Source organism: Falco naumanni, chromosome 3 (assembly GCF_017639655.2).
Source record: "Falco naumanni isolate bFalNau1 chromosome 3, bFalNau1.pat, whole genome shotgun sequence".
Classification (NCBI taxonomy): Eukaryota; Metazoa; Chordata; class Aves; order Falconiformes; family Falconidae; genus Falco; species Falco naumanni.
The window spans coordinates 15,018,449-15,045,661 of NC_054056.1; the positions used below are offsets into that span (position 1 = coordinate 15,018,449).

Genomic DNA, 27,213 nt, shown 5'->3' on the forward strand with positions numbered 1-27,213 from the left:
AGGGCAATTTATGTAGATGGCTAATTACCTGTTTTCTCCAGTAAGTAGATTTTATTGCCCAAGAATGGACAAATGATGCATGGGAAGAAAGGAATCAGCACTGAAAAAATACTCGTGGTGAGGTTACAAAAAAAAAAAAAAAAAGAAAATGGCAAGGTATAAATGTTTCTATTGTTAAAACTCTATACAAAGTATAAAGAATAAATCCTACACTGTTACCAGCACTCAGAGATGTTCTTAATATTGTAAGATTTTAATGTGACTTTTGAGGAACATATTGAGCGTATTACCAGTGTTTGAATGTCTTCTAATATGACACCTGAGGTTTCTAAGCAATCAAGATGCTCCATGCAATGGTCATTTTAAGTGGGAAAATTCTAATCACTGTCATTTTTTCATTTCATCCGCTACTGATCTGGATCTAAAACTGTGGCTCCCTTGTGACTTCTGATCCCTACACATCATGCTGTGTGATGCCCATGCAGTGTATTTGCTAGGTTGCATTAGGTGTATGCAGCACTGACCTGGAGATGAAAGTACAACTGAGGGGCGTAACAAAATGCAAAACAGGAATGGAATGGAATCATTAACATCCTCCTGTGTTTCCTGCTCCCTCCTACACTCCCCCTCTGGCTTTACAGCTAAATTTTCTCATTTACTGTGACGCAGTTCAGGAATGAGACATGCAGACTTATTATCAGATACTGTTCTTAATTTCCTTTACAGTCTGTGGGGAAATCCTTATGCTAGTTTATTTTCTGTAACTCTTGACTTTTTGGAATAGTGTAGGACATGCACAAATACAAAAACGATCAGGTTGGATGGTAAAACACCTAAAGCCACAGCTAATCTGGCGGGTTAAACTGTCTTGCATTACATGCAGAACAAGTACTCAGTGGTTCTCAGGGACACAGAGAAGACTTGTCAAGGTCTCAAGGAGGTTTTGGCTATGCTTCATATGCCCAAAATAAACTTTGGAAATAAAGTCAAATGAAAATTAAATAGTTGCATGTGTCTTAGATGTCAGGTTATACATTTGTATTGAGGTGAGTGGCACCAGGCTATGACAAAAGGGAAGGCCAGGACTGGGCAATGGCAGCAGGCCAGAACAGAAGCTATGGTATTTTGCTTGCACACCTGTTGCCAGCCTGTTGGTGAGAAACTGAAAATGATATCACTGTGATCGTGATTCTTTTCCACTCTCTGCTGACATATCTTTGGGACTGGCTTGTGTTCTCTAACCTTGCCATCTGGAATGGCATTTTCTTCCCCACCTGTCCTCATATGTTCTCAACTGCTGAATGCTACAAACAGCAGTATCATCCTGGATTTGCCTTCTACCCTCTGAGCACTTTTGTGACCAAATAAATCACAGGTCCTGTGCTTGGAATGTCAGAGTTATACACATCTGTGACACAGGTGCAGGTCTGCAGTATTCTTTGGCATCCTACAGAACAAATGAATATGAAAAAGTCATTCCTGGAACCCACAGCAGGAGTAGGAGGAGAAAGAGCCTTCCAAATCCCACAGCTTTGGAGTGCTGCGCCTTGTAAGTAATGAGTCACTTTTCTTAAGTTGTCATTGAGTAATGGCTGACTGAACCAACAGATTTCAACATAGACCAGTTCGGGTGAAATGCAATTGAAATAGCCAAGACTCCAAAGGCAGACTATAATGCCAGTGATAATTTCATGTAACACGTTAAATTAATGGTGACAGCAACTCCTCGGAGCCCTGGCAAATTAGAAATTGCTCGATGCACAAGCAATACAATGATAACACAGTTAATCTGCAGGGAAATGATAGTAAAAGAAATGGCTTTTAGATTAGCTGTCATTAGAGTAAAACATCTGCCTCTGCAAGTCAAGGGGAATGTCCTCATTTATGCACACGGGAACTCATTAAAGTTACTGGGTTTATAAGCTAGACCCAAATTTCCACCATGATCTGCATCTGGGAAGCACAACGAATTAGACTGAAATTCATGAAGATGACTTCCCAGGCAATATGTCAGCTTCAAAAATGCATTTGATCAGTTGCTGAAGTTAGCTCATGTATTTAGATTCTTAGTACCTGGGAGCACGTACCTAAAAAATAGGAAAAATAAATGGGAGTGATATGATTTTGAAAGGAATAAGACCTTTTAAGATCACAAAAGTTTGAAGTTTAGCTCTGCCTGAACTCTCAGGAAAAACTTCCAGTTGACTATTTAATTCCAAACAATTTGTCATCATTTCTGCTGTTTCTGTTCTTTATCTGCTGGACTGCAGAGCATAAGGTCAGGAAACTTCACTTGTGTAACTGTATTTGTGATGCAAATATTCTCACTTCTGATTTTCCTTTTATATTCTTGTGTGGAATGTTGAATACTTCATAGAGGCAAGACTGGCAGGCAATGGTTTGCGTTAGAAATGTTCTCAATCATGATTTCAAAGTTTTCTTTCATTATTCACTAGCTGGTGACAATGTGCAACAAAGTAGGTTTTTTTTGCAATTATTACAGCCTGACTGGTGTGTTACTAAAGGTTGCAGAGTGCTTTAAAGGAACAAAATTCATAGGAAGCAAGGAACTATTTGGTAATGTCTATATACAGCTCAGAGTTGAATAAACTAGAGATATTTAATCTTTCCTTGGGATGAATGTAACTTCAAGCTGGATTATAAATAAACAGGTACCCAGTTCCACTGTTTACATAGGTTATCAAACCGTATTCTCTTCTTGATCACATTAGTGTTGATTCATATAAATATACTTGAATTCTTCAGTTACCTAACGTTTAGAGCAGCATGCCATAGGAATGTGTCCTAAAGCACACTGCAAAAGAGGCTTTCAAGGAGCAGGTGTTACCACAGAGTTGCTTTTCTTAGTAACTTCAACCATCAGCTGCACGCACAGAATGAGGGCTGCGTCTCAAAGCAGTTGGAAACAGCTCCACCATCTTGATGAATTGCAGCTCAACATTAAAGAAACGTACAGAAATGACCACTGCGGGGGTTTTTCTATCCAGATTCTTCAATCTAGAAGAAGTGGAAACAATATCCTCTTAGAAAATGGCATGTACATAATGAAGTAGGTGATTCAGCTGAGTGGTCCCTGACCTTGATATGGGTATGGCAGCAGATAGGAATGAGATTTATCAGCCTGGAAGGGAGGGAGATGTTTGTTGATAAATACTGATAGATTTCTGGTGCATAACTTCTGTTGGCGGGGGAGACCAGGCTGAAAGGAAAGCAGCAAAAGGTAACTCCCTAGGGAGAACAATGCCCTCCCTGCTGATAGCTGTGATAGCTTGCTTAACATAGCAGCAGTCTGGCTGGAGCCAGGCTCAGGTGCAGCCATCCTACTAAGGCATCTTAAATGGTCTTCAGGGCCTTAACTAGCATTGAATGAAAGATCACGATTAGCCTGAATCATAACCAAAGCCAGTGATGGTAACTGTCTATTAAAAATGCCAGGTACTCAGAAAGGACTCTTTCCCTGCAAAATGCAGCATGTTGCTTTTTTTGGAAGACACAATCTTCTGGCAAAGCATAGTGTAATAGAGTGGTGGAGGCAGGGGAGTGTGCAGGTGTAGCAATGATTTTGGCCATTAGATGCATGTGCTGGGCGGTAGTTGAAATAGATGGGTCACATTTAATGCTGTCTGCTCCCCAGGACTCCAGGAAATGAGTGTCAGAATGGGTTGTGGTGAGTGTGAAATTGTGCTAGGCATGCATAATGCAGGGACGCTGCTAATCAAACCCCTCTCACTGTGACTAATCAGGAAGATCTATTTGATATTCTAAGAAATTAGTTGGAAGAGCAAGCACATAATGGAAAAATAAAGAACGAATCAGAAGCTTAGGCACAGGCAAAGATAAGGACTTTGATCACAGTAGTTTAGTGGGCACAGAAAGAAGACAGAGAAGATAAACAAAAATGCTGATGAGAACAGTTAGGATCTGCTGAGAGAAGCAGCCATTAATCTAGACCACGAGGAATAGATAAGAAGTTATGTGCCTTCCTGGTGCTTAAAGGAACAGCAGCTGTAGGTACCTGAAAACAAAGTTTTCCTCAGCATAACTCTATAGCAGTCTTGCAGGGATGCATGTAGTCCCTATTTATAAAGGGAAATTTATTTAGGAGGAATAAATGCACTCTATTCAGAGCAACAAAGAATAATAGATTGCTCAACAAAACAAAACATGCCCGAACTTCCTAAGAGGCAGCCCAGGCCAACGGGTGGAATTAATATTAGCCTGGGAGACAGGACAACTAGATTGTCTTCCCAGTACTTTCAATGACTATCAGGCAGTCTGAGAAAAACAGGATACTCAACTTCTACATAATGGAAAGACTGTGGGGCTTTATGAAAATCTCAGTTCACTAAAAATGACTTAGCAAAATTCAGAAAGTTGGTACTGCTGCTCTCAGCAGAGAGGCTACTAATCCAGTAGGCTACATGGACTGTTTTCTTCTTTTTTTGATTTAAACCCTGATTCTTTCTTCATACAGTTTTTGTACTGATATTAGTCCTGTCAGCATTGATAAGTGGGAGTAGAACTGGATTCATGGTCTCTCTGTAATGAAGTTATTTCACTTGAGTGCAGATGAGCATGTGTGTCTGTTCTTTGCTTGTCTAGATTTCAATGCTTATATAACATCTTTAGCAATATTAATTATGGCAAAGGAGACTATACACTCTCAATTGTGTACAACATGAACACATTGTATAGACACAGACATCTCAGACTATATATTAGGAAAGTTTCTTTACCAAGAGGGTGGTCAAACACTGGAAGAGGCTTCCTAGAGGTGGTTGATGCCCCAAGCCTGTCAGTGTTTAAGAGGCAGCTGGATGATGCCCTTAATAATATGCTTTAACTTTTGGTCATCCCTGAAGTGGTGAGGCAGCTCAACTAGATCATCATCAGAGGTCCGTTCCAGCCAGAACTATTCTATTTTAAAACCCAAAGAAGGATCAAACTACTAAAGAGAGAAGCTATTGGCTGACTGACACTGAACCAAACCTGCAGCTAAAAGAAGCAATGCTAACAGAATAGCAACATGGAGCTGTAAAGAGATTTATTATTCCACTCAATCAAAAACCCAAAACAAAAATCAAGAAAAAAAAAATCAAAAATCCAAACCCCTGGACAACTGCTTAAAAATTTCAGCGTGACACACAGAAAATTCCTATCGGTTGGTTATTATTTGAAGAAAAATGAGCAAAGTTATTTCTTTCAACTTGCAAACCATTCTGTTGCATCTTGATGGCAATTAGGAGCAAAAAGAATTCATCAGTGTCACTAGGATTAAAATCCGAGTAACTTTTCTTGAATTTGAAAGGAAAGAAGCCCAGTCTTACTTGTGCTCTTAGGGAAGAAAAAAAGGAGCATGCAGAGAATTTAAAAAGGTGCAAGGGCACAGATGGTTATCATTGCCTATTGGGTTGACTGCATGGCTGCTCAATGAAGTTTCACTCTGGAATGTTGCCTTTCAGAAAACAATGTAACAAAAAAGAAAATGTTCCCTTCCCCTTCCACCCTAATCAAAGCAGGAGAGCTGTTCTTAGTATTGCTTTCATCTTTGTTTTCAATAGTAGTTTCTATTTTTCTCCATGGTCGTATTATCACACTCCAAAAATATTGGGAGAATTCACTTGGAGCAGTCAAAAAAAAACGTATGAGTCTGTTGTTTCGGGCCCCACCTCATTGTTTCCTTTCTGCACAGCATAGGCATACTGCTTCCAAACGAATCTGTAGACTCCCATTGCACGAATGAAACACCATGGGTATGTTGGCACCATCTCTGTGCTGCCCCCTAAGTCTAGCTGTCCCTAACAGGTGGTGGAGCTATATACATGACAGCAAGCAAAACCCTTCAGAGCATGTGAGTTGTTGATTCCCATGCTGTCCAGCATGGATGATGAAGAATGAGTGCTGAATCGCTGCAGAGCAATCACATTACCATCTTGGCCGTTGCCTCCAACCCAGACCTCCTACTTGCACATTGATCACTTCTTGATTAGTTCATGCTCCAGGGCTGTCTTTTGCTCACGAATATCCAGGGGTGTGAAAGATGATATTCAGCAGGCTCTTGTAGACACCCCTACTGAGAGATTATTTCCATTATCTGCACTGGCAAACTGAGACAGAGGGATCTGGAAGTCCAAGGTGAAGTCTGGAGTACAGCTGCCTGTGTGTCCCAGATCACAGCATATTAGTCACTAGACTGGATGTTTCATCTCTGTTGAGTCTCACCCTTTATATTATCTATGTCCCCTGTAACAGGAAAACAGTTTACTTGGCATTTGTACGGCTCTACTCCTCTATGTTGGTGCTGATCATTGCAAATCAACCAGATTATGCCAAGGGCAGTTCCTTCCGTTCAGGAACGGGTCATCCAAGTGGTGTAATACATCTGGTCCTTCACAAATACATTACAAAAGTTACTTCTCACTGGCCCATAAAAATAATGGTACTTAATTTAACAGTATGTGTTAAAGCTAATCAAATAAATAGCTAGGGAATACAGGGTTATTATTCATAAACTGCTAGCTATTAGAATGTTTTGCTTCACTATGATTGGAACCCATGTGTTAGAATTAGTTCAGTTTAGCCAGACAAAACACTTTCTTCACAAGGGGAGTTTACATACATCCACAATACTTTTAAAGAATACAGAGTACTGCCATTTACCTTTCTCATAGCTCTCTCTTGGTCGGTTTTGTTTCATTACCTGAAACTTTCTACTTCTAATCGTGTTCAGTGCCATGTCTGCTGCATATTTATCATGAGCTTCTAATCTTTCTGTTATTCTTGCAGCCTCACAAACTAGAAAGCAGACACTGGAAAATTCCGAAACAGATAGATTAATGTATGCTACAGCTTGATGCCTCTCGCTTAAGTCTTGTTTTCAGCTTTTTAAGTTCAGTATTTTTATCAATTTTAAGACCGTAGTCTGTGATTTTCCAGGCCTCTTCATAATGCTGCATTTCAAAATTACATTGTGCAATCTTATGAAATGTTTTCGTTACAATTTCACTGCCAGGGCCATTCGTGATGCTGCACAATGCCATAGATTCATCTAACTGCAGTGCCTCAATATACTGTTTAACTGCTGCTTCTTCCTCAGCCATTGACAATAGCAGGTGTCCTTTTGAGCAGTGGTCCTCAACACGTGTTTTAAGACTGTTACAGCCATGCTTCTGGATGACTTTCTCTATATCTTTTAAAGCTTTGTCGTATTTTTTCAGGTGTGTAAGGCAGGCAGCCCTCTGCCGGAGGTACCTTGGATTATCCTTGCTTGTCATGACAGCCAGGGTATAATAACCAAGAGCCTTCTCATAGCAATATTCTTTAATCAGCACATTTCCTTCGTGGGCTGCTACCTGTGGACAGAAAGTGTGTGTGTGGAAAAAAAACAAAACACAAAACAAAAAGAATAAAGTATCTAGTCTGGACCAGCCACAGGTAGATAGAGACATAAGAAATTTTGAATACTTTTTCAGCTGTTGAAATTGCATCTGGTTGGAAAACATATAATTGGCGTATTTTGTGCATGCAGATACAAAAATCTTGAATCACTAGGCATTTGCTCTTATCTCAAGAATTTCTGAACCACTCTTCTTTGTTTCTGTATATTTTGCTAAAAGTTTCTCATTTCTTCTAAAGTTTACATTCCTTAGAAATGATATGTGAACTGAAAACTGAATGGACCAAACTCTAATAGTAGGCAGTGTTCTCTTCATGAAACTAAATTTCTGCCGTGGTCTACTCCAACAGGAGAGTATATGGAAATTGTATTTCCTGGTCAATAGATAGTTAGCCCCATGTCCTGTCCCAAAAATATTTGCATGTGCTAATAATGAAGGTTCGTCTGTACTGAAGTTTATCTAAGCTACAGGAAAAATCAGTCTCAAGTGCCAGTGGACTATCAGCCCTTATCTGAAGGGAAAAACAATAAGAAAATAGAGAAGGCAGAAAGAGCTACATAGCGTTTAGGTTCATCAAGGTCAAGAAAGAAAACTCCATTAGAACTATTTGCCTCAAATGGATTTCTCATTATTTCCCTTTATTGGTAATAAACAAAGCTTTTAACATGCTGCAGCAGAGTGAATATTTAAGTTATAAACAAGGCTGCCACCAACAGCTTAGCTCTTACAGAATGCTGAGCCAAACAAGCTGTGACTCCAAACACAAGGTAAATGTTTTCATCTGTCTCATTCCATGGGATATCACACATTGCCTTTGGATGCTTGTGGCTCCCCAAAATTCAGTTAGCCCAGCCGCTGTCTCAGTAGCCACATCTGACAGCCAGCTGAGGTCTCCCTGTCTCTTTGTGTGTCTTGTTCTTTTATTTTGGTGACTTGGATTAGAATTGTTTGCTGTTTAACAGAAATGGACCAATATTGCAGGCCAAGTCCGAGCACCTCATCTGAGACCAGTGGCATGAAATAGTTTAGCCATTCCTAGCAGTTTATAAAGAATTCTATCCCAGTTATTTTGTTGTAAAGGAATGTAAAATCCTTTATGCGGTTGTATTTATTAGAGGCTCTCAGCTTCCTTACATAGAAATAGAGATAGGACCTCTCCCCAAATGGTGTCAATTGCTGACTTTAATAATTCTGGCCATAAATTGTAAGGCAGCTTGTCCAAAACCACCTCAGATTATTGTTTTGTATACATTTTAAAAGTAGCAAATTTAATTTGTCCTTTCAAGTGTTCTTAAGTCAACTAGTTAATGCAAGTGTTTTCTCAGTGGCATGATTTTAGCAGAGGATCAAGCCGGAATTGCATCTGCATGTAAGGCACATCCTGACAAAAGAAGTTGTTCCCCCCCGAAATTCTAAAGTTCTAGATCACATTGTTCTAAAGAGCACAGTGTGGTTCTTCAAAATACGTTGTGTTCGTATAGTTGAATTGTAATTTTCAGCCTTTAAAGTGCATTTGTTGTCTCAATGGCAGAAGAAAACTGTAATTTTTGTTGTTCTGCTGAATGACTAATCTAATGCTGAACCTACTAGTGTGCTAACCAGGATCATTTTGGTTTTCTGCACCACAGACAATATTGCCACTTATTAGCTGAGCCACTGCTTTGACTTCTTCACATTTCACTGACAGTCCCCGAAGTAAGCAAGCCGCAAGATTCTGCATTTCCTGCCACACGTGGAGGAAAAAGGCGCATTGCGAATAAATGATTCTCTCTTATCTTCACTGATGGAGTAAACATGGGTGTTGGGCAGCTGGATTCTCTTTTGGCTCTGCCTGACTTAAAGGAACTGAGCTGGGACCCATTCTTGGTGTGTAACACAGATGGATTAATTAGCAGCTTACTTGCACACCATCTTCTGATCCAAGATAAATATGAAAAGAAGACTTAGGGAAAGAAGATACAGGAAGTGCGTAGAAAGCCAGAAGGATATTGCACAACTGAGTTCAGCTGCTCTCTGCACGTAGCTTTTGAGAAGCACTCTTGCCATCAGCCTGATTACAGGTGCCTTTGGAAGGCCAAGAGCAGGCTATGTAGTCCACCTTCAAACCTACCACTAAAGATTTGATTATGGCTTCCAGACTGAAATAATTCTGGTGCCACTTGGAAAGGGCTTGGCAGGCCAAAAGTGACTGGTGATTGGACTGCTTCCTGAATTAGGTCTCTGCGTCCCTTTCTACCATCTAGTTACCTCACTGTGTGATAAAGGACTGAAAATATACGTATTGTTGTTGCATTTTTGGTTCCAGTCCCTAGTGACTGATCTTATGTTGACATTGACCAAGGTTCAATTCCTTAGAAAGAAAATGAGTGAGGAGTTTAATGGACGTGGAATTATGGCCAAGGGTTAGTCTCTGAGCAGAAAATACTAGGAGATGGACTGGTAAGCGCTGATCTTTGGAAGAGGGTTGGATGTTTTCAGAGCAGTTTGGAGGAAGCCTTTCCTTCTTTACCTGCAGTCCCCATTTGCTCTTCTACCTTGGGCTGAGGGCCTAATTCTGACACAGACCATATAGCTTTTGAGACCATTTTTGTAGGAGTCAGCTCTGGATATCCTATGGCATGTCAAGAGCCAACAGAAAGTGCAGCTGTGAAGAGCTGGACAAGGAGCTAGCAATCAGTCATGCATTTAACCTTTGACATAGGAAACTGAAGGGTTGAAGCTGCACTAGCGGCAAGCAAACTCCCTTCCTCTGACCTTTTGCAGTTTAATAAATCTTTCAGATTCCTATTCCCCTGGGGCTCTCCCAGTTGTTTACAAATTTCTTAGCATGGGATACCTTAGACTATAAATAATGGAAGAATTTTTTTGCTTTGTTTTTCATAAAAAAAAGCAGTACATCAAGGAGCTCTCCTTCCTCCACCCTTTCCTATTCAGCTTATGCAGAATTATTTTTAGCTTTTCAGACCAGACTCCAGGATAATGATGACACATTTCTATAATGCTTGTAATCTCCAAACACTCTAAAACAATGTGGCGTGGAGTGCTGAGACTAAGGGCTGAGCATAAACCACTAAACTCTTCTCTGCTTCAGTCATCTCATTTGTGAAATGGAGGTAACAGAAAGAGTACTACCTCGAGCGTAGTTAGGAGCCATGACAAAGTAAGGCCATCACTGGGGGGGTTGGCACTAATTTTGCCTGTAAGCTGAGATCTTCCTTTCACACACAACCTGGAATAACCTTGCAGGCAAAAGGAAGTGCTACTGGAAAATCCTTTGGGACACCAGGCAGGTGAATTAACCAATTCCTTCCTCACATGTAAAAAAAGTATGTACTTATCCCCTTGTCACAAAATACATATAAAAAGTTTCGTGATTCTGGGCTAATCAGTAAAAAAAGTAATCACACTCAGTAATCTTTGAAGATTAGAAAATACAAAGACTCCCAGGTGCTTGAGTCCAAATGTTTACTCAGTTGAACAAAAAGCCAAGATTAATGATTTAAAAAAATTGTAATTTTTCTCTCTTTATTTCCAGCACTGTTATTGAGTTCCAGTCTTGAAATCAGTCCAGCCACCCCTATTCTCCCAAGTGGCAGAGAAATCTTTCATGATAAATAAGCCACCAGTAAGGGGTTTTATTCCAGACCCCTGTTCCACAGCTGCCAAAACACAGACATGAAGTGCCTCTCCCATTTTAAAGGTTTCACTAATCTGTGGCACCAGCAATTTCGTAATACAGTGCAGTTTAAACTGTACAAGAATTAAGTTTGGTTTTTCTTATTGACACAAAGCAGCATGGATGGACTTAGCTGTGAGACTTCCACACAGAACAAGTAATGTGGCAGCAAGGGAAATTCAGCTGTAAAACATCTTCATTTATAGACACTTCCTTAAGCCCTCTGTAGACACATACTTGATTGTACTTTTGTCAACTTTATATGGTGAAAGACTGCAAATTGGCTCTAGTATCTTCAAACTCTTCCCCATAAGACAGAACTTTCTACATTATTCAGAAGAAAGGGGCTCTTTTCTCTGTAATGGGGTATATCTAGGGACTGGTAAATTAATACTTGTTTACTTATATCCTCCTGCTGTTTTGCTAAAATACATACAAAGTACTCCTCTCAAGATGCATTAAGTACATCAGCATGTTGTTTGCTTTATAACCTGGGAGAAAGCATAACAATATAGCTTCTCACCAGGGCGCACACAATCTACAAATTGAATAAAAGGAAGCAAACTGATTCTCAGAACACAGAGCTTCTGGGTAATCAGAATTGCAGATGCTTGAGTGAATGTTAAAACTCCTCACCATCAATCTGACCTTGTCCTGTCTTACTATTGGAGATGCTTTCTCAGAGCTGCATGTACCTGGGGGAGAAACTCTAAAAAAATACTGAAAAACATGTACTTGGGTAGACTAGAGCAACGTGCTATTTTTGTGTCAGTTTTAGCTAAGAAAACCAATACCAACCTCAAAGGCTAGTAATTTTATAAAAATATCAATATATTTAAATTCCTGAATGTTACACAAAAAGGATTGAAGCATTTAATGTGACTGAATCAGAACCTTCAGTGTCATTTCATCAAGAAAACGAACAAATCATGAATTCCTCCCCCCCCCAAGAGCACCATGTAACTCATACAGAGTGCGATACTAGCATTGATCTTGTTAAATCTCTAGCTGCTGACCCTCACATCCCCTCATTTTAGTATTGGCATTAAACAGGTCTCATTCTAGGGAGACCAACAAAAAAATTCCCTCAAGTGGTAAGAAGCGGTAATGATGAATTATTAGAGACTGAAGCAAGGTCATTGCAATGAAAGAAGTTTGGATTCGATCCCTAATCTGGCTGAAGGGAAGGCTGGAGGAAGAAGCTAATTTTTTCCTTGTTCACCTGATAAATGGTCTTCCTGCACATTGCTGTTCAAGACAAGGCAGAGAAAATCTCTGCAACCTAATTTTGTTTCCCATTTCTTTCCCCACTGAATTAATGGATGCGGCATTAAAAAAAGGATTGTACCTGAGAGAGATTCTGCTGTTGCTTAGTGTCTACGAAGTTCAGCAGAAACTCCAACTCCCTTTCATCTTTCTCAGCTAGGATGCTGAATAAGTGAGCTGCTGCTGCCACACTCCTCTTCTTCAGCTGCAGCACAGCTAGTCTTGCATTAGCAAAGTCATCAGGAGAGTGGCCAAATGCTTCATGAAGGTGATCAAGGGCCTCTTCATACCTTCCTGTTGGTTAACACCAATATAAGCTATATAACCCATTCCATGTAGAGAAAGAGACATTAAGAAAACTTACCAAAGCAGGATTTAGGTAGCCTGTCCATAGCCCAAATCTAAGGGTATTAATTAGTTCATACCCTTTCCCAAAACATTTGCAAGCTTGTCTTGAGAAGTAAAACACAACAATATGCTTGCCATTTAACATTCACTTTCTTTTAATTTACTGCTCATTCACTTAGTCTGATCAGCTATGTAAACGAATGGGAACTTACCACTTGCAACCAAAACATCTGTGTAGAAGATGTGATATTGTGCATCCTTGCAAATCTGGACTAGTGCTTTTGCAATCATGAGAAGATCCTTGAGGGTTTCTTCTTTTGAAAGGTCTTTAGTAGCAACAACCTCAGTTAATGCAGTCCTGCCATGCTGAAGGAGCCATTGAGTGATCAGTCCTTGGGCTTCATGCTTTAAAGACAGGATCGCTGGGACCACTACTCCTGCCTCCACCTTCAGTGCTGAGATCAAATCTTGCACTGCTTCCTATGTAAAAACAAGACCAAATGATGAAATGGTAGTAGTAATTATGTATTGATAATTTGTTCTTCCAGGTGCCTTCAGTTCTCTGCTTTCCCACAGATCACATGCACACCTTTGGAAGCTCTTTCCTGTCCTTGTGCTGCATCTTTTTCTGTTGCAAAGCTGATATAAGAGCATAAAGACAGGCTTGAATGACTATTTGCAAACTGGTTTGAACTCTCCAGATTATCACTGAACAAGATTCTTACAGCAACAAGAAAGAGATGCTGTGAATAAGTAAGTGCAAGCAGGATTTGGCTCAGTCAGGACAAACCAGCACAAAACCACACACCCAATTAGGGATGCACCATTTCAAATGCACTGCAGGATTGCTATGATGTGCAGGGAAAGTGTAAGGCTATTGCCCATACTAGAAGCAGATAAACCATGTGAACATCTGACATGACTTCCAGGCAATGATATACTGCAATCTCAAAAGTCCCCCCTACATGAGCTTTTCACAGATGATGGAGAGGGACTCGCTAAACCTTGAAACTGTTCTTTCTTTTTCCTCTTGTTGTTGCCACATTTCATCTAACACAAAATCTTGTCATGGAAATGTGAGATCAAATGTAGGGGAGTTTGCAGCACTGCAAATCAATGCATGGTAGCAACAGTGAAGAAGATCTGTGATTAAGGTTTAGACTTTCTCTCTCTAGCCTTGGGAAAGCAAATATGTAACATCAAGCCGACTACTTATACACCAAGTCAAAACAAGAGCCTTTCACTGCTCAAATTCTGTGAAAAACTTTTAAGTGAATCCATGACAAAACCTGTGGTATCTTACACTAATATTGACTAATACCGTCAGAAAAATCATCAGCAAATCAATACAGTGATACCTTCTGCTGCTTCAGAGCAAGGTAAATGAATCCTCGTCCACTCAGTGCTTGCACATTCCTAGGGTCCTCCTTTAGGATGGCATTAAAATCAAAAATAGCGGTTTTCTTCTGACCAAGGCACCCATAACATTGAGCTCTGATGAGAAGGCAATCTTCAGCATAACCACCTGGTGGAGAGAAATGCAGCCATTGTTAGCTGAAAGGTCTCAAGTCTACTGCTCTAAAGCAGGTACAGTAAATCGCAGTATGTGCAAACCACTAAGCCCCACCAAGGGGCTTCAAAGCAGCTAAGGGAAAATGATGCAGTAGACCTACATGTTGCGTTACAGTGACTGCAGGAATGAAAAGTACGTACCACTTTATTCAGAGCTGTGGCAAGGGTGGAATAAGAGGGGTGTGCTGGACAGAGGTAAATGCGTTATGATAAGGAACTTCAATCCACAGCTGTGACTGGAAGAAGAATAGGAGAGTGCTGCCTGAGCATACCTGGTGAAGTACAGTGACAGTACTTAAGTCATAGCTTCCTTTATTTTTGTTGCTGGTGGAATTCCTATTGTGTGCTATCAGGTCTGATTTGAAAGGAAAAAAAAAGAATCTGTCACTTTGTTTTCAAAACACAGCACTGAATCAGTTAAGTGTCCTGCTGAGGCTAGCAGAATTCTGTTCAAAGAATGAATTGTCACTGGTGAAGTCTTGAAAGTGTTTTCTGGTACGTATTACAAAGCCAAGGCTACTGTGATGTTCTAGGTCTTGTGATGCACATGTCAATGTCATTCTGCAGGGAAATGATGAGTTGTGATTCAGTGTTGCTGCTCAGGACCGGAGTTCATTGTTTAGCTTTGCTTCAAAATTCCTATCTAACATCAGAAAAAGCACTCAGTTTCTTTGTATGTCATCATTGAACTTGGGAAACGCATCTTTCATGGCTGGTTGGGATAATGTCAATATATTTGATGCAAGCCAGAGAAACATTAATGGGACATAGAGACAGAGCAGTTTGGATGTTATGCTAGTCTAATACCAAAAGCTTTCCTACACAACCAGCAAGCCTATCCACAAATGTGAATGTGAACCTGGTCTTCCACTCTGTGACATAAAAGTAGCCATGTTTCTCACTTATGGATGGCTGACAGCAGAAATCGTTGTATCTTTCTACTTTCTCTGTAGGCCATCAAAGGGCAGGCAAGCCTGGACCAATAAAGAAGTCTGGGCTGCAGTATGTGCAAAAATCCCTTTTCAGGGCATGTATTTTGCTACTAAGATGACTTTTTCAAAAAAGAAAGATTCTGCATGTTATAAACAGAAGAACCAATTCTGGAAATAGCTAAAAAGGTGTATGTATATTTATATTTATGGGAAGAAAAAAAAATAAGTCTAATAGCTTTAGATATACAGAAAGAAAGGGCACTTTGCTGAGCATAGTTGTATGGCTGCAATTTGATTTATAACTGTAACAGTCCTACTGTGACTCAACTCTAACTTTCCAGACAGGAACAGGAACCATACTGTGCCAGGCATGCCAAAAACACAGGTCCCACTTCAAAGACTCTTCAGTCTGGTTAAACATGCCAAAAGAACATTGTAATAAAAAATTGAATGAGTGGAAAAGGTAACAGAATGAAAATCATAAAATCACATTGCTCAACTAGTTCAAAAGCTTCCTGGTTTCCAAAAACAAATATACATGTCGATCAACAGTCTTTCCTCAAATATCCATGACTGCTTTTCTGATTGCCTCAAGGTCTCAGCAAGAGTGTGTCTCCTCAGGAACAGCCAAAGGAAGCAAAAGGAGTGCTCTGCAATTACTAAGCACTCAACCTTCCCATGCAGGCAATTTTTTCCCCCTACCTTCTCTGGGATACCTAGATTCAGCCAGCTGACAGTATAGAGAAATTCCATGTTTGCCAGTTGTCATGAAGCTAATTCTATAAATTTTTGAGGTCTAGAAAGCTTTGCCCTTATTTGCAGTTATTCTGTCCTAAGGTCTTCCACGCATTTTCATGGAGAAATCCAAAAGACAGCACTGTGATGCTGCTCTGAAAAGCAGAAAAAGGAGGTCGAGGCTATTGTAAACAGGAATGTCTTCATATCTCCATACCTGTCCCTTTACCACACCTTTCTCCAAAGACGTCATTAACATGCAACAAATGGAGGCAACATACCAATGATGTGATCTGAGCTGCGTTAGGATCCAGTCCATTAGGAGGAACCTTTGGAGATTTTAGTACAATGGAATAGGAGCAGCAGAAATGAGAGAAGAAACGTCTAAGAGGAAGATACGTGAGGATGGAGGTACAAGGCCATTTGGCTGTTTTAATATAGTGGTAACAGTAATCCAGAAGGGACTGACTAATTTACTGCCACTCTTAATATGCACTGAGATTTGTGATACTAAGGTTCTTTTTTCTCTGCTTTCACATAAGTGCCGCCCAAATAAACACATATAGTGACAATGAAAATCACGGTCCATCCATTCACTAGTTGCAGAGCATGTATCTTTCTGCCATCCACATGCCTCTTCCTTTCAAGTCAGTTTTAATAAGGATCTTAACACGCTCAGGGTTGCAATCAGTAACTGTGGCATCCCAATACCAGATGATAAATCATCGGTGCCACTGTAAATATTTTTTCATAAGGAGGTCAGCAAACACAGGGTCTTGCACAGCTGCCTGCAGAGATGAGCCAGCAGACAGGCTCCTAGCAATTCTTTTACAGTACTGAGGCTTTTTCTGCCTCCTGATATGCTCCAGAACTTCTGTACCAAAGGTTGTTATCGCTCTGAAGCTCTACCAATTGGCTCCTATGAAGACAATATCTATTTCTTAACAAGCATCTGTTCTAGCAGGTGGGGAGTTGATAAGCTGGAATGCACGGGCTGTGAAATGGAACCATCTCAAAGCAATTAACAGGGTTTTTTTCCATTTTCATAAACCGATCTCTCTTCTTCTCAATGATGCTGTCATAACATTTGCTCAGAGTGAAAGGCAGATTTCCATACAAACATGGTTTTACTTGGAACATGCCAGAAGCACTTCCACGTTAGCCTGATCTCTCTCCTCAGGAAAAGCTAGGATAATGATGCATGTAAGTGGATGCTTTCACTCTTTTGCACTGGAACTACACATTCTTTGGTGTGTTGGAACAAGAAGGCAGGTTGTTTGCTGCAATGACTGTATTTACAATGTGTTCATTCTGATGAAACAGGTACCAAGTAAATATCATTGGTGCGAAGGTTTTCAGGGGATTAACTAATGTAACAAACCAAGGCTGAAATAGGGGAGCCTTCTACTTCTGCACTGCTTGTCTAAAACAGGCTGAAGCTGGCTCAGTTTCAGTAGCTTTTCCAAATTATGTATCAGCTAGCATCTCCTCTAAAAGTTATGCAAAACAAATAGGGTCAATGCTGTTTTTTTCTCCTGAAAGGGGGATTTCCTTCATCTCGATGATTCTGTGAAGTGTCCTCTCATTCAAGCACTAACTGCTCACAGGGACCAGATTCCCTCTCATTTATCACAAGTTTGGCTTTGATCTCTTTAAGAAACAATTATATTGTATTTTCATAGCAGCTCTCATCTCTCTCATTCATCTGATCAAGTTTAATTTTCTGGGGAAACATTACCAAAAATATAGTTGTGTAAACTAGCAGCTGGACAACAGGATCAAAAAGCCCTGGCTTCCCTCGACATTACCAGACTCCAGGCTTACCTCAGTCATCAGTTACTGAAAAATCAAGTTTTATAGAAGGACAGATAATTCTGTAAGATTTCCTTGAGACTTTTCCTTGTCAGATACATTTTGAGCATGTATCTGTTGCTGCAATATAACAGCCTCCCTACATTAAGTACAGAAGGATCCCCCTGCCATTCTGCTTTTCCTTTACCAATGCAAGAACAGAATTACACTGCTTATACTAAAAGGGTCTTTTTTTAAACCACAGTAAAGATGGAAAGCATGGCACAAAAAAGAAAATAATCTAATGGCTCTGAGAAGGTAGCACTGCTAACATTAAAACATGTGGTTTGTTCAACAGCACGGCTATACTTGTGAGAAAATCTGTGACCATATGTACGAAATAAGCATGGTTACAAATCAGTTTCTCCAGACCAATTACTCAGAAGCAACCTACAGCAACTAAACAGTAATTGCATCCTGATGTTCAGTAGCAGGTCTACCACAACAAAAGGCTAAAGTGTAAGGAAGACATACGTTGTGTTTCCTGTACACTCTGCACATTGTATTTCTGGAGCAGAAAAAATGGGGAAATGATTAGATCAGAAATTTCAAACCACCAGCTGGAAATAGATGGGTTCAGAATGGTAAAGATCTTTTCCAAATAATGAAGGAATTTTGGGTTCTTTGTGTTGATATGACCCAGTTAGGGTGGTTTATGCCTGAACTTAACTTTTAGCACATGAACAGTGCAATTTAAAAGCTGATGTTCCTGTGGAACTGAACTGAACTGAACACTTGCAACCCATTTCAAGGACTTCACAAGCTACTTATGGGACAGTAAGAACCGCAGTCACTGTTTAAGTGCACTTTTTCATGGTCCAGATGTGTTGCTACTTTAAACAACTTTTTTCCTGCTCTTCACCTGGTTTTGGAAGTCTACTGTTTCAGTCTTCTTATTGGGGAAATGACAGATGAGACTTGCCTACCCACTCATCTGATTTCTCACAGAAGTAAATCTCTTATCAGCATCTTGATAACCATACCTGAAGCAATGATGGCAAAGGAAAGGTAGGCAATGGCTTCTTTGATGTCAGCATCCTCCTGTTTGTTCTTCAAGATGGTCAGCGCTCTGAAATGGCAGTGAGTTTGCATCAGCTTCCGGTCTTCATCTTTGAAAATGTCCATGATGGGCAGGAGGCAGGAGGTATCTCCAATTCTGATCACTTTCTTTAGCAGCTTAACAATGTGAGAGAAATAGGCAGGAGAGAAAGATCACCATGAAAAGATAAATGAAGTCATGCTAAAGCTGGAAATACTACTGTCTGGTGAGACAAGTATGCTTTTACCCAGTGCTTCCCCACTTTTCACTAGGGCTTAAGTCAGCCATGGTCCAGCCAAGGACCACAAATCTATTTTACTTAACTCCTCAGCTGGCCCCAGTGTAAATACATGTTGGAGAAAACATTAATTCTTATCTTTTCTCACCACCACTGCAGCTGTGGTAACAATTCTGGAGAAATATATAATGCTGCCTTGCTTACTTTGGGTACATCTATTTCAGACTGGCAGTTAACTGGTTTTGTAAACACAGCTGAACCACAGGATGATTGCCCCAAATAAAGAAAGTTTCTGTGGAACAGAAGCATTCCAGTGACCCCTTTTGACTGTAGAACTGAAACCAGTGAATTAATGGAAAATCAGTGAAGTGCTGTGTCCTTCCTTTAGTATTGCTATTGGGAATCTGGGAAAAATAGAAGTCACAAACTACTGTCCTCCTGGACAAGAATCTTGCCTGACATACGGTATCTTTGCCTCTATTCACTAGAATGAAAATCACCAAGCACTTTTTTACTACATTTCCTAAGGAAAAGAATCAAAAGGTGTTTCCTCCAGCAAAGCAGATGTGCTTAGCAAGTACTCAATATTTAAATCTGAGCCAGAGAAGCCAGGACAAGAACAAAGTTATCTTGTACCAGACATATCCATTGAACTTATTACTTTCTCTGTTTTTACTAATAGATACAAATATCTGGGTGCTGACAGGCAGGTGGGACAAAAACATTTCAAAGAGAAATTTTTGGTGACATGTATGTTCCAACTAGAACTTGTAGCAGAAGTTACAGATAGGAATTCGACTTCCAGGGCAACATATGGATTGTAATAAAGTCATGTCATTCATTAATAGCCTTCCCAAAAGCAGCAAATTATACAACACTTTTATTCTTCATAGGGAGTAGTGAAGTGGCGACAATAAAACCTTTCTCTTTACGGGGAACAATTTATACGGGAATTTAAAAAATGCAATAGTTCCCTCTGACGGCAAAACCTGGTAATTCAGCTTCGTAATCCTCGGTAGGAGAATCAACATGTTGGAATCCCTTTTCATGGTTTCAAGCACAAGTCATTAGCCACTAAAGAAAGCAAACTGCAGACTGATATTTGAGCTTCTGGGTTTGTTTTTTTCCCCGCCCCCCTCTACAATGCTTCATTAGGATAATCAGTTAGGTAGTAGTTCTGCCTTCTTTTCTCTAGGGGAAAATTACCAGTCCCATCAATATTGTCACCAGGGGCGGGATGCTCAGTCATGCTCTGCCTAGTTAAAGCCTCTGATTAAAAGTGCCATTAAATAGCATGTGATGAATGGGATGTATTTAGCTAGGAGTCCTGTGGCCTGTGCTACAGACAGAAAGTCCTACTTATGGATCTTAAAAGTTCTGTTAGCGGTTAAACTACCTAAACCTCATGTAGGCTCCAAGTTTTGCTGTGTCAACAGTACTCACTGTTGCTATTCATGGAGCTTCTAACAGCAAACTGTTTAATTGTGAAATGGAAAAGCATACAAACCACTGAGCATGACAATGTAATTTCATTGCAGTCTGGGGAAAAGCAGTATCAAGTCAGGTCAAAGGGCTGTTCCCTTTGACAATCAAACTTTGCAGTGCTCTGAATTTGAAATTCAATTTTTTGTTTGAATTTTAAAATTACCTTGCAAGCAGGGAGGTTAATTTTTTTATGAAAGCCACCAAATTTTCTTAGCATTTCCTGTCTTTTTTAAAGACCTCTGTCCAGTTTACCAACATTCTTGAGAAATGCCTTGAAGCATAGGTTGGGGTTGGCGCAGCCCCACTGGAAAACCCATCACAGGTTGTGTGACGGGGGAGGGTTCCACCTTTGCACCACGTGATGAGGTGGCCTCACAGTGCAGCTTGTACCCGGAGCCTTACAGTTGTCACACTAACACTGAGGAGCAGAAGACAAGCAGAGCACTGTGCTGGGAAACTGAAAGCCCTTGGTACACCCTCTGGCTAGCCTTTGTCTCTAAAGTGGTCCCTCTTAAGTTCTACTGTGCATCTTCTGTATCAGCCAAAAGGGTTGTCAACCCTCTGCACCATACCATCACTGATCACTGTCCCATTTTGGCCAGCCAGGTGCTCCTTACCTGGTTGCCATCATACATGAAACCCTTCTTCAATTGCAGAAGCGCAAGTCTAGCCAGGATGGGAGACCTTTGTGGATTTCTGGAGAGTGCTAGTAAGAGCAGCTTGTGAGCTTCTTCTACACAGCCCATCTGGTACAGGGAATCAGCGCAAAGTATCCGTGATGCTTCATCAGAAGCATCCAGCTCCACCAAGAGAGAAGCTAGCTGGTAAACCCCAGGGGCATCTCTGGAGGAGAAAAAAAAATGAAGAAAAAAGGGGAAGACCACCTTCAAGGAAAAAATGCTAATGAGAGTAACACAACCTTTGTCTCACCTGAAAGCTAAAAGCAGGTTATCAGTCCAGTATCAAAATGGATAATACATTTTACTATACCCAGCAGCATAGATATGTCTGCTGCTTGATTCCATAGTCATGATCCCTCTTTATAACAACATGTTCTTAAGGAGTTAAGGCTCTAAAGAAAGGTTAACAAGTAATGATTCATACCTGTGCCTGCAGTTCATACCACAATCAGAAAAGGAAAAAGTAACAGTGAAAAAATAAATGAATCACCATTTCTAACGAAGAGCTGTGTGTTAAAATTTGTACAGACTCAGAAGAACTGTGTTAATAGGTAGCTTCTTGTTCCAGAAACAGTGACCTGTGTCTAAGGGGGCTTGTGTTTGTGTCCTGATCTGCCAGCGCAACACTGAATGAGTTAGTCCCGTCCTTCAGTGACACCGGAGTGCAGACCCCAAGTACTGGATGTGGAATGCGCATCATGCAACTGCAGAAAAAGGCCATAATAGCACAACAATTATTAAGAGACTAAATAAATGTGGGTATCAGTCGTAAAGAGCAGCCACCTGAGATGAACTTTCACATGCTATTTCCCACTTCAATTTTTCTCCTGAAATATTAGTATTTCACATAAGGGAAAGCTGAGAAAGTAATATAAAACTTCAGTTTTGGAGAAAATGGAAGACTTTTCTTGGGGTGGTACTGGAAAAAACTTTGAAAATGAACCACTGAAACATTTAGATTTAAATACTAGCTTGTTTTGTGTTGGAAGAAATCAAAAACCTAATAAAGATACTATTCTGATAAGCAATTATTTCTGATGTTTAGAAAGATGAGTTTAAGTATTAAACCTCAGAGTCCCTCTGTTAAACCTAGTTCTACCTTCAAACTCAGTTTTTAATGGATTTAGCTGGAATAGCTTGGCATTCCTGTCTCAGATCTCGCCACCTTAAATATGACATTAATACAGTTAGCACAGAAAAAAGAATTTGGATTGCCAGCACCAAATACATGGACAGCAGCACTTCAGCTCTGTCTTGGAAGAACACTTTCTAGGGGCTTAGTACTTCATGGCCCAACAAACCCTTCAGTTCAGAGCTGCAAGGTGCCAGATAGCACCAACAAATCTGTTCCATTATGGATGTATCTACTCCTTTAGAGGAGAAATCTCTGTCACATTCCCTTTAGCGTTGTGCACGCTCCTAGCTTAGGCCAATTGGTTTATAACGGATTAACTTCCATAGAAGGATTGAGCTGATTTGCCTATGTGGAGCCTATTGCATTGTGACATACCAGTGAACAGCATTTTGCTGGAATAATCACACTGCAGTTTTATTTCAACCCATTATGTTAATTAGGAACTTTAAATGGATCTATATCCTATTCTCATATATCTGAAGCAAGTAATCACTCTACTACTCAAGCTGCTCTCTTTTTGTTAGGAATCCACACAGCCCTGTTTATTTGTCTGCCCACAGGCAGAACTGCCTCCTGGGTACCTCTTCTTCTGGAGCATCTTCTGTCCTTCTTCTTGGAGAACTTTTAGCAGCAGCCCTCTTTGGTTCCACGGCACATAGGCCTTGATTGTGAAGATGGTTTCTTCCAGCTTTAACTGGCAAGCTGTGATATAATCCAGGGCTGTCAAGTAATGGCTGCCACCAGAAATCCGGATAAGTCCTCGCCCACATAAGGCTTTAATACAGCTGTTAGGATGTGGAGAATCATGCTCAATGACCTTTTGGAAGTCCTGCAGGGCTTGCAGATGGTCATGAGCATGGAGAGAGCAGAATCCTCGCAATGCTAAGAGAGTATTATAGTAAGTTTTCTGCTCTGCTGCCAAGAGGTGTTCACAGATATCCAGGGCAGTTCTGATGTGTCCATGCAGGAGATGGCAGTCTGCTAGTCGAACACTGAGCTCACGTTTCGACCGTGGGGAGATCTGAAGAAGGAACTGGACTGTCTGGATGACAGAAGGCAGCAGTTCAGTACCATGACTGCCTCTCAGTTCGGTCCGAGTACGCACAGCTTCCCTGTATGCTGCAAACTTCACCTCCAGGACAGTTCTAGCCTGTTCTTCTATCCTCTCAGTGTCATGTGGTAAGAAAAGCTCTTCAAAGTGTTTCATTGCCTGGGCAGGGGTGGCTGCAAAGGCTTCTGCTAAATCCTGCGTCATTTCCTCCATCCGTCCACCCAAGAAGTAATATGCAGCAGCCCGTTCTAAGAGCAGACCTGAAGCTTTCTCATTTCTAAGATTATTATCAGCTGAGAAGCCCTTGAGGGCCTTGCTACAAACTGCCACACACTCCTCAAATTGGCTTTTCTTAAAGAGATAAGCCGCATGCACCCTGCAAACCCAGAGATCATCTGGTGCCACAGCAGACAGGAAGTCGTAGCAGTTGCCCAGCCACTGGTCTAAGGAACTGCAGTCTGGGCTTTCTTTCTGATATGTCGAGAGATAATTAGAGAAGGCCTGGATGACCTGTGGCAGGTGTTCCCTTTGCCTGGTACACACATAGGCCACTGCCTCAGCCTGATGTCTCACAAAGGCTTGGATATATTCTGCAACTGCCTTCCTAACTTGTGTCCCAGACAGCACCCATGCCAATGCCCTCAGCAGCAGCAGTTCCATTGAATACTTTGGGTTAGCCTTCAGCAGGCTATTGCATTTACACAGCACCTCCTCTGGGCATCCTCGCCTAAGCAGGGTCTCCAGTTTGTATACAGAGGATACCACATTGTTGGGACTCAGAGTAGAGAGAAAGATGGCAGCTATTCCCACACTGAGGGAAACAACGGCCAGGTTCTTGCTCTGGATCTTGGGAATCTGATTCTTGCCTTTGCACCACATCTCCAGAGTGGCTATCACATTCTCCCAGAGCCCTTTGTCTAAGGACTTCACTTTCTGTACTGCTGTGTGGGCACTGCAGCTGAAGGCAGCCATGTAGAAAGCAGTGGCTGTTGGTAATTCCTGCTGGGCGAGATGGTGGTCCCCTTCTTTGCAGACCAGTGCAGCAAGCTCCTGAGGTGACATTTTTACTGCTGGTATCTTCACCAAGCGGTGTCACACACGTAACGTGGCTAGTACCTGTAAAACAGAAAATCAGCAACATGAGGGGCTGTGGAACACACGATTTTTTGCTTGGTAGAGGGGTAGCTTTCCAACTGACAGACGTAAGCAAGCCCAGGTGCTGTTAAAAGCCAGGGGTTTGTCACTGACTGACTGGGTTTACTGGGAAGCAAAGCCAAGAGAAGAAACACTGCAGAGGTTCTCAGCCCATAAGGCACGGAGCCAGGCCACTGCCACACAACCTTGCAGTGCTCCCTGCCCTACTGCCTGGCCAGGCTGGGGGGCCTACTGGGCTTCGTCCTCCCTGGCCGAGATGTCCATTTGATAATTTGAAGGATTTTTAATCCGCAGGACAGTATGTCAGTGCTGGTGGCTGGCAATGAGGAGACACAGCAGCACCTCGACGTTTTGCCCACCACTTGCCTTCCCCCCTTTGCCCTGGAGAGGCGGAAAGGGCAGAGGAAAAGTGGCACCTGCCTGCCGGGGGCGGCGGGAACGGCGCGGTCCAGTGGAAGGCCCCGAGCTGCGCCGCCGGCCCCGGGGCCCGGCCCTGGCCGTGAGGGAACCTGGGGAGCGCAAATACCTGAGCGCGGGCGTCCGCGACGGGCCCCGCGCGGCCCGTTCCCGCCGGGCTCCTGCGGCGGGGCGCGCTGAGGCGAGGTGAGGCGCGGCCGGGCAGCCGGCGGGACGTCAGCGCGGGGCCGGAGCCAGGAGCCCTGTTGCCTGGAGACCGCAAACACTGCCCCGGCTGCGGGGCCGGGCGGGCAGCCCTGGCGGCGGCGGGGAGCCGTGCCGGGGGCGGCCCGGTGAGGCGACCGGGCCGGGTGCAGCCCTGTGAGGAGCCGTGCCGGGGGCGGCCCTGTGAGGCGGCGGGGAGCCGTGCCGGGGGCGGCCCAGTGAGGCGGCGGGGAGCTGTGCTGGGGGCGGCCCTGTGAGGCGGCGGGGAGCCGTGCCGGGGGCGGCCCAGTGAGGCGGCCGGGCCTGCGGCCGCCCGTAGCACGCCTCTGGGCCCCGGGGTGGCCGCTGCCGGCCGCAGCCCCCGGCCCCGCTGCAGCCCCTCGCGTCGCGCTGGCGGGCCGCGCTGCGCTGGGCTGGCTTGGCGCTTCCCAGCTCGCGGTGGTCGTGAGGGAACGGCGCTGGCGGCGAGGGCGAGGGCCGGGGAAGAGACTGTTACCTCAGGAAAAGTCAGCCAGGTCCCTTGACCCCTTGGTGGGACTAAGGTAAAGCGAGTTAGTCAGCCAAAGCAACAACAAACTGTCTTTGGTGCAGCCTACTTGTTTAACCTTGTTTTTTTAATAATAAAACCTGGTTTTAGCTGTAAACAGTGATGTTTGTCGGAGTGTTCAGAGGGATGATGTTCCTTTAAGCCACGGTCACTTCTGAAGTCGGGCTTTTTCCTTATCCATATTCTTTGACATTCACAAGAGAAAAAAAACCCTGTGATGAATAGTGATTTTTTGACATTAAGAGTTTGCCCATTACTTTGATTTGATTACTTTCACTTTAATTACCCTAATTAGCCATCAAGATATAATTTAGCATTGCTGTCACATTAGGCCACAGGTGATATTACCAAGAAAGACTGGAGGGCATAAAAAGAAACAGTTCTGAAATAGAAATCACATTAAAAGGAGCCGGGTTGATCAAACGTGTGTACCTCTTTGCCCCTCCGCTGAGGTTCATGCGGCATGTGGGAATAAAACCGAGACTGGTGCCTTCAACGGATCGTGGTCCAGGCTGCAAAAATCATTACCCATCATTTGACTTTGCTGCATGACTGAGTGGTGTGAAAGTTGCTTCCAGCTACATTTTGCCTTGTAGATACAAAGAACATGGAGGATGCCAGTATCCTCTATTCATCATTTCTAGCATAAAGAGTCCTGGTTTAGTTAAGAATCCGGTGTGCTCACTGCTGTAAATGGATGGTTTAGAAGATGTTGTTACAACCTGTATGGTTGGCCAGAAAGGTAGGAGCAATGTGAAGAAATTATTTTGTTGGTTTAGGGTTTTATAGCAGGTGGTATGAATATAGCCAATTTTAAGTTGTAAATCAAACTTAAGCTTATATTAATGTATATTTATGTACATTATATACATACACACATGTATATATATAATATATATATTATATATATTATACATATACATATACAAAGTAATAACTTTGGTCTTAAAGGAATAAAAGGAACAGTGTCTAATCAATGCTGATGGAAAATTAAAATATTTTTCTGATGGAAAAGACTGTGGCCTGGTATGATACTTGAGGTATATGACTACAGCCCAGTGCGAAACCCTATTGTTACAAGTGGCGGAGTCAGCAGTGTAACTTGGAGGCTCCTAACACTTTTCTCAAGCCACCAGCCTATTTGCTGTGTGTCCTGTGGGGCAGATACGGCAAGTCCTGTTTCTAGGATCATAAAAACTCAAGGGGTGTGTGTGGGAAGTGTGGAGGTGTGTAACATTAAATATTAAGTATGCTACACACTCATTAAATATTAAGTATACTACAATAGCTCCTCATGATGTCTCTGATTACTGATAAATTTTTAAAGGGAGGTGGGTGGGGAGGGAAGTAAACACATTGCAACAAGTAGAGGGCTTTGCAAAGCAGGAGATGCACTGACGTCTGCAATAACCCTTTTCAAAGAGGCATGGCTGGGAAATCTTGGACCTAATTCTTTTGAAAGCT

At 42.1% G+C, this 27,213-nt stretch overlaps 1 protein-coding gene across 1 annotated transcript; it reads right to left on the reverse strand.

Moving 5' to 3' along the window:
- Positions 1-6,854: 6,854 nt before the first annotated feature.
- TTC34 (tetratricopeptide repeat domain 34) lies at positions 6,855-24,488 on the reverse strand. The gene is made up of 7 exons (XM_040585693.1): positions 22,910-24,488; positions 21,178-21,401; positions 18,782-18,974; positions 14,067-14,233; positions 12,917-13,188; positions 12,443-12,650; positions 6,855-7,373 (listed from the first exon to the last, which is right to left on the reverse strand). Exons 1-7 carry the CDS (start codon positions 24,486-24,488, stop codon positions 6,855-6,857), a joined length of 3,162 nt encoding a protein of 1,053 aa, XP_040441627.1.
- Between the last annotated feature and the right edge of the window lie 2,725 nt (positions 24,489-27,213).

What these genes read in the sequence shown, in the direction of transcription:
- TTC34 (XM_040585693.1), bottom strand. Translation starts at nt 24,488, where the DNA reads ATGTCACCTCAGGAGCTTGCTGCACTGGTCTGCAAAGAAGGGGACCAC. An exon ending in TCATGTATGATGGCAACCAG is followed by an intron (nt 18,975 to 21,177) that starts GTAAGGAGCACC and finishes CACATTGTTAAG; the next exon opens with CTGCTAAAGAAAGTGATCAG. An exon ending in GTTTTGGTTGCAAGTGGTAA is followed by an intron (nt 12,651 to 12,916) that starts GTTCCCATTCGT and finishes ACCAACAGGAAG; the next exon opens with GTATGAAGAGGCCCTTGATC.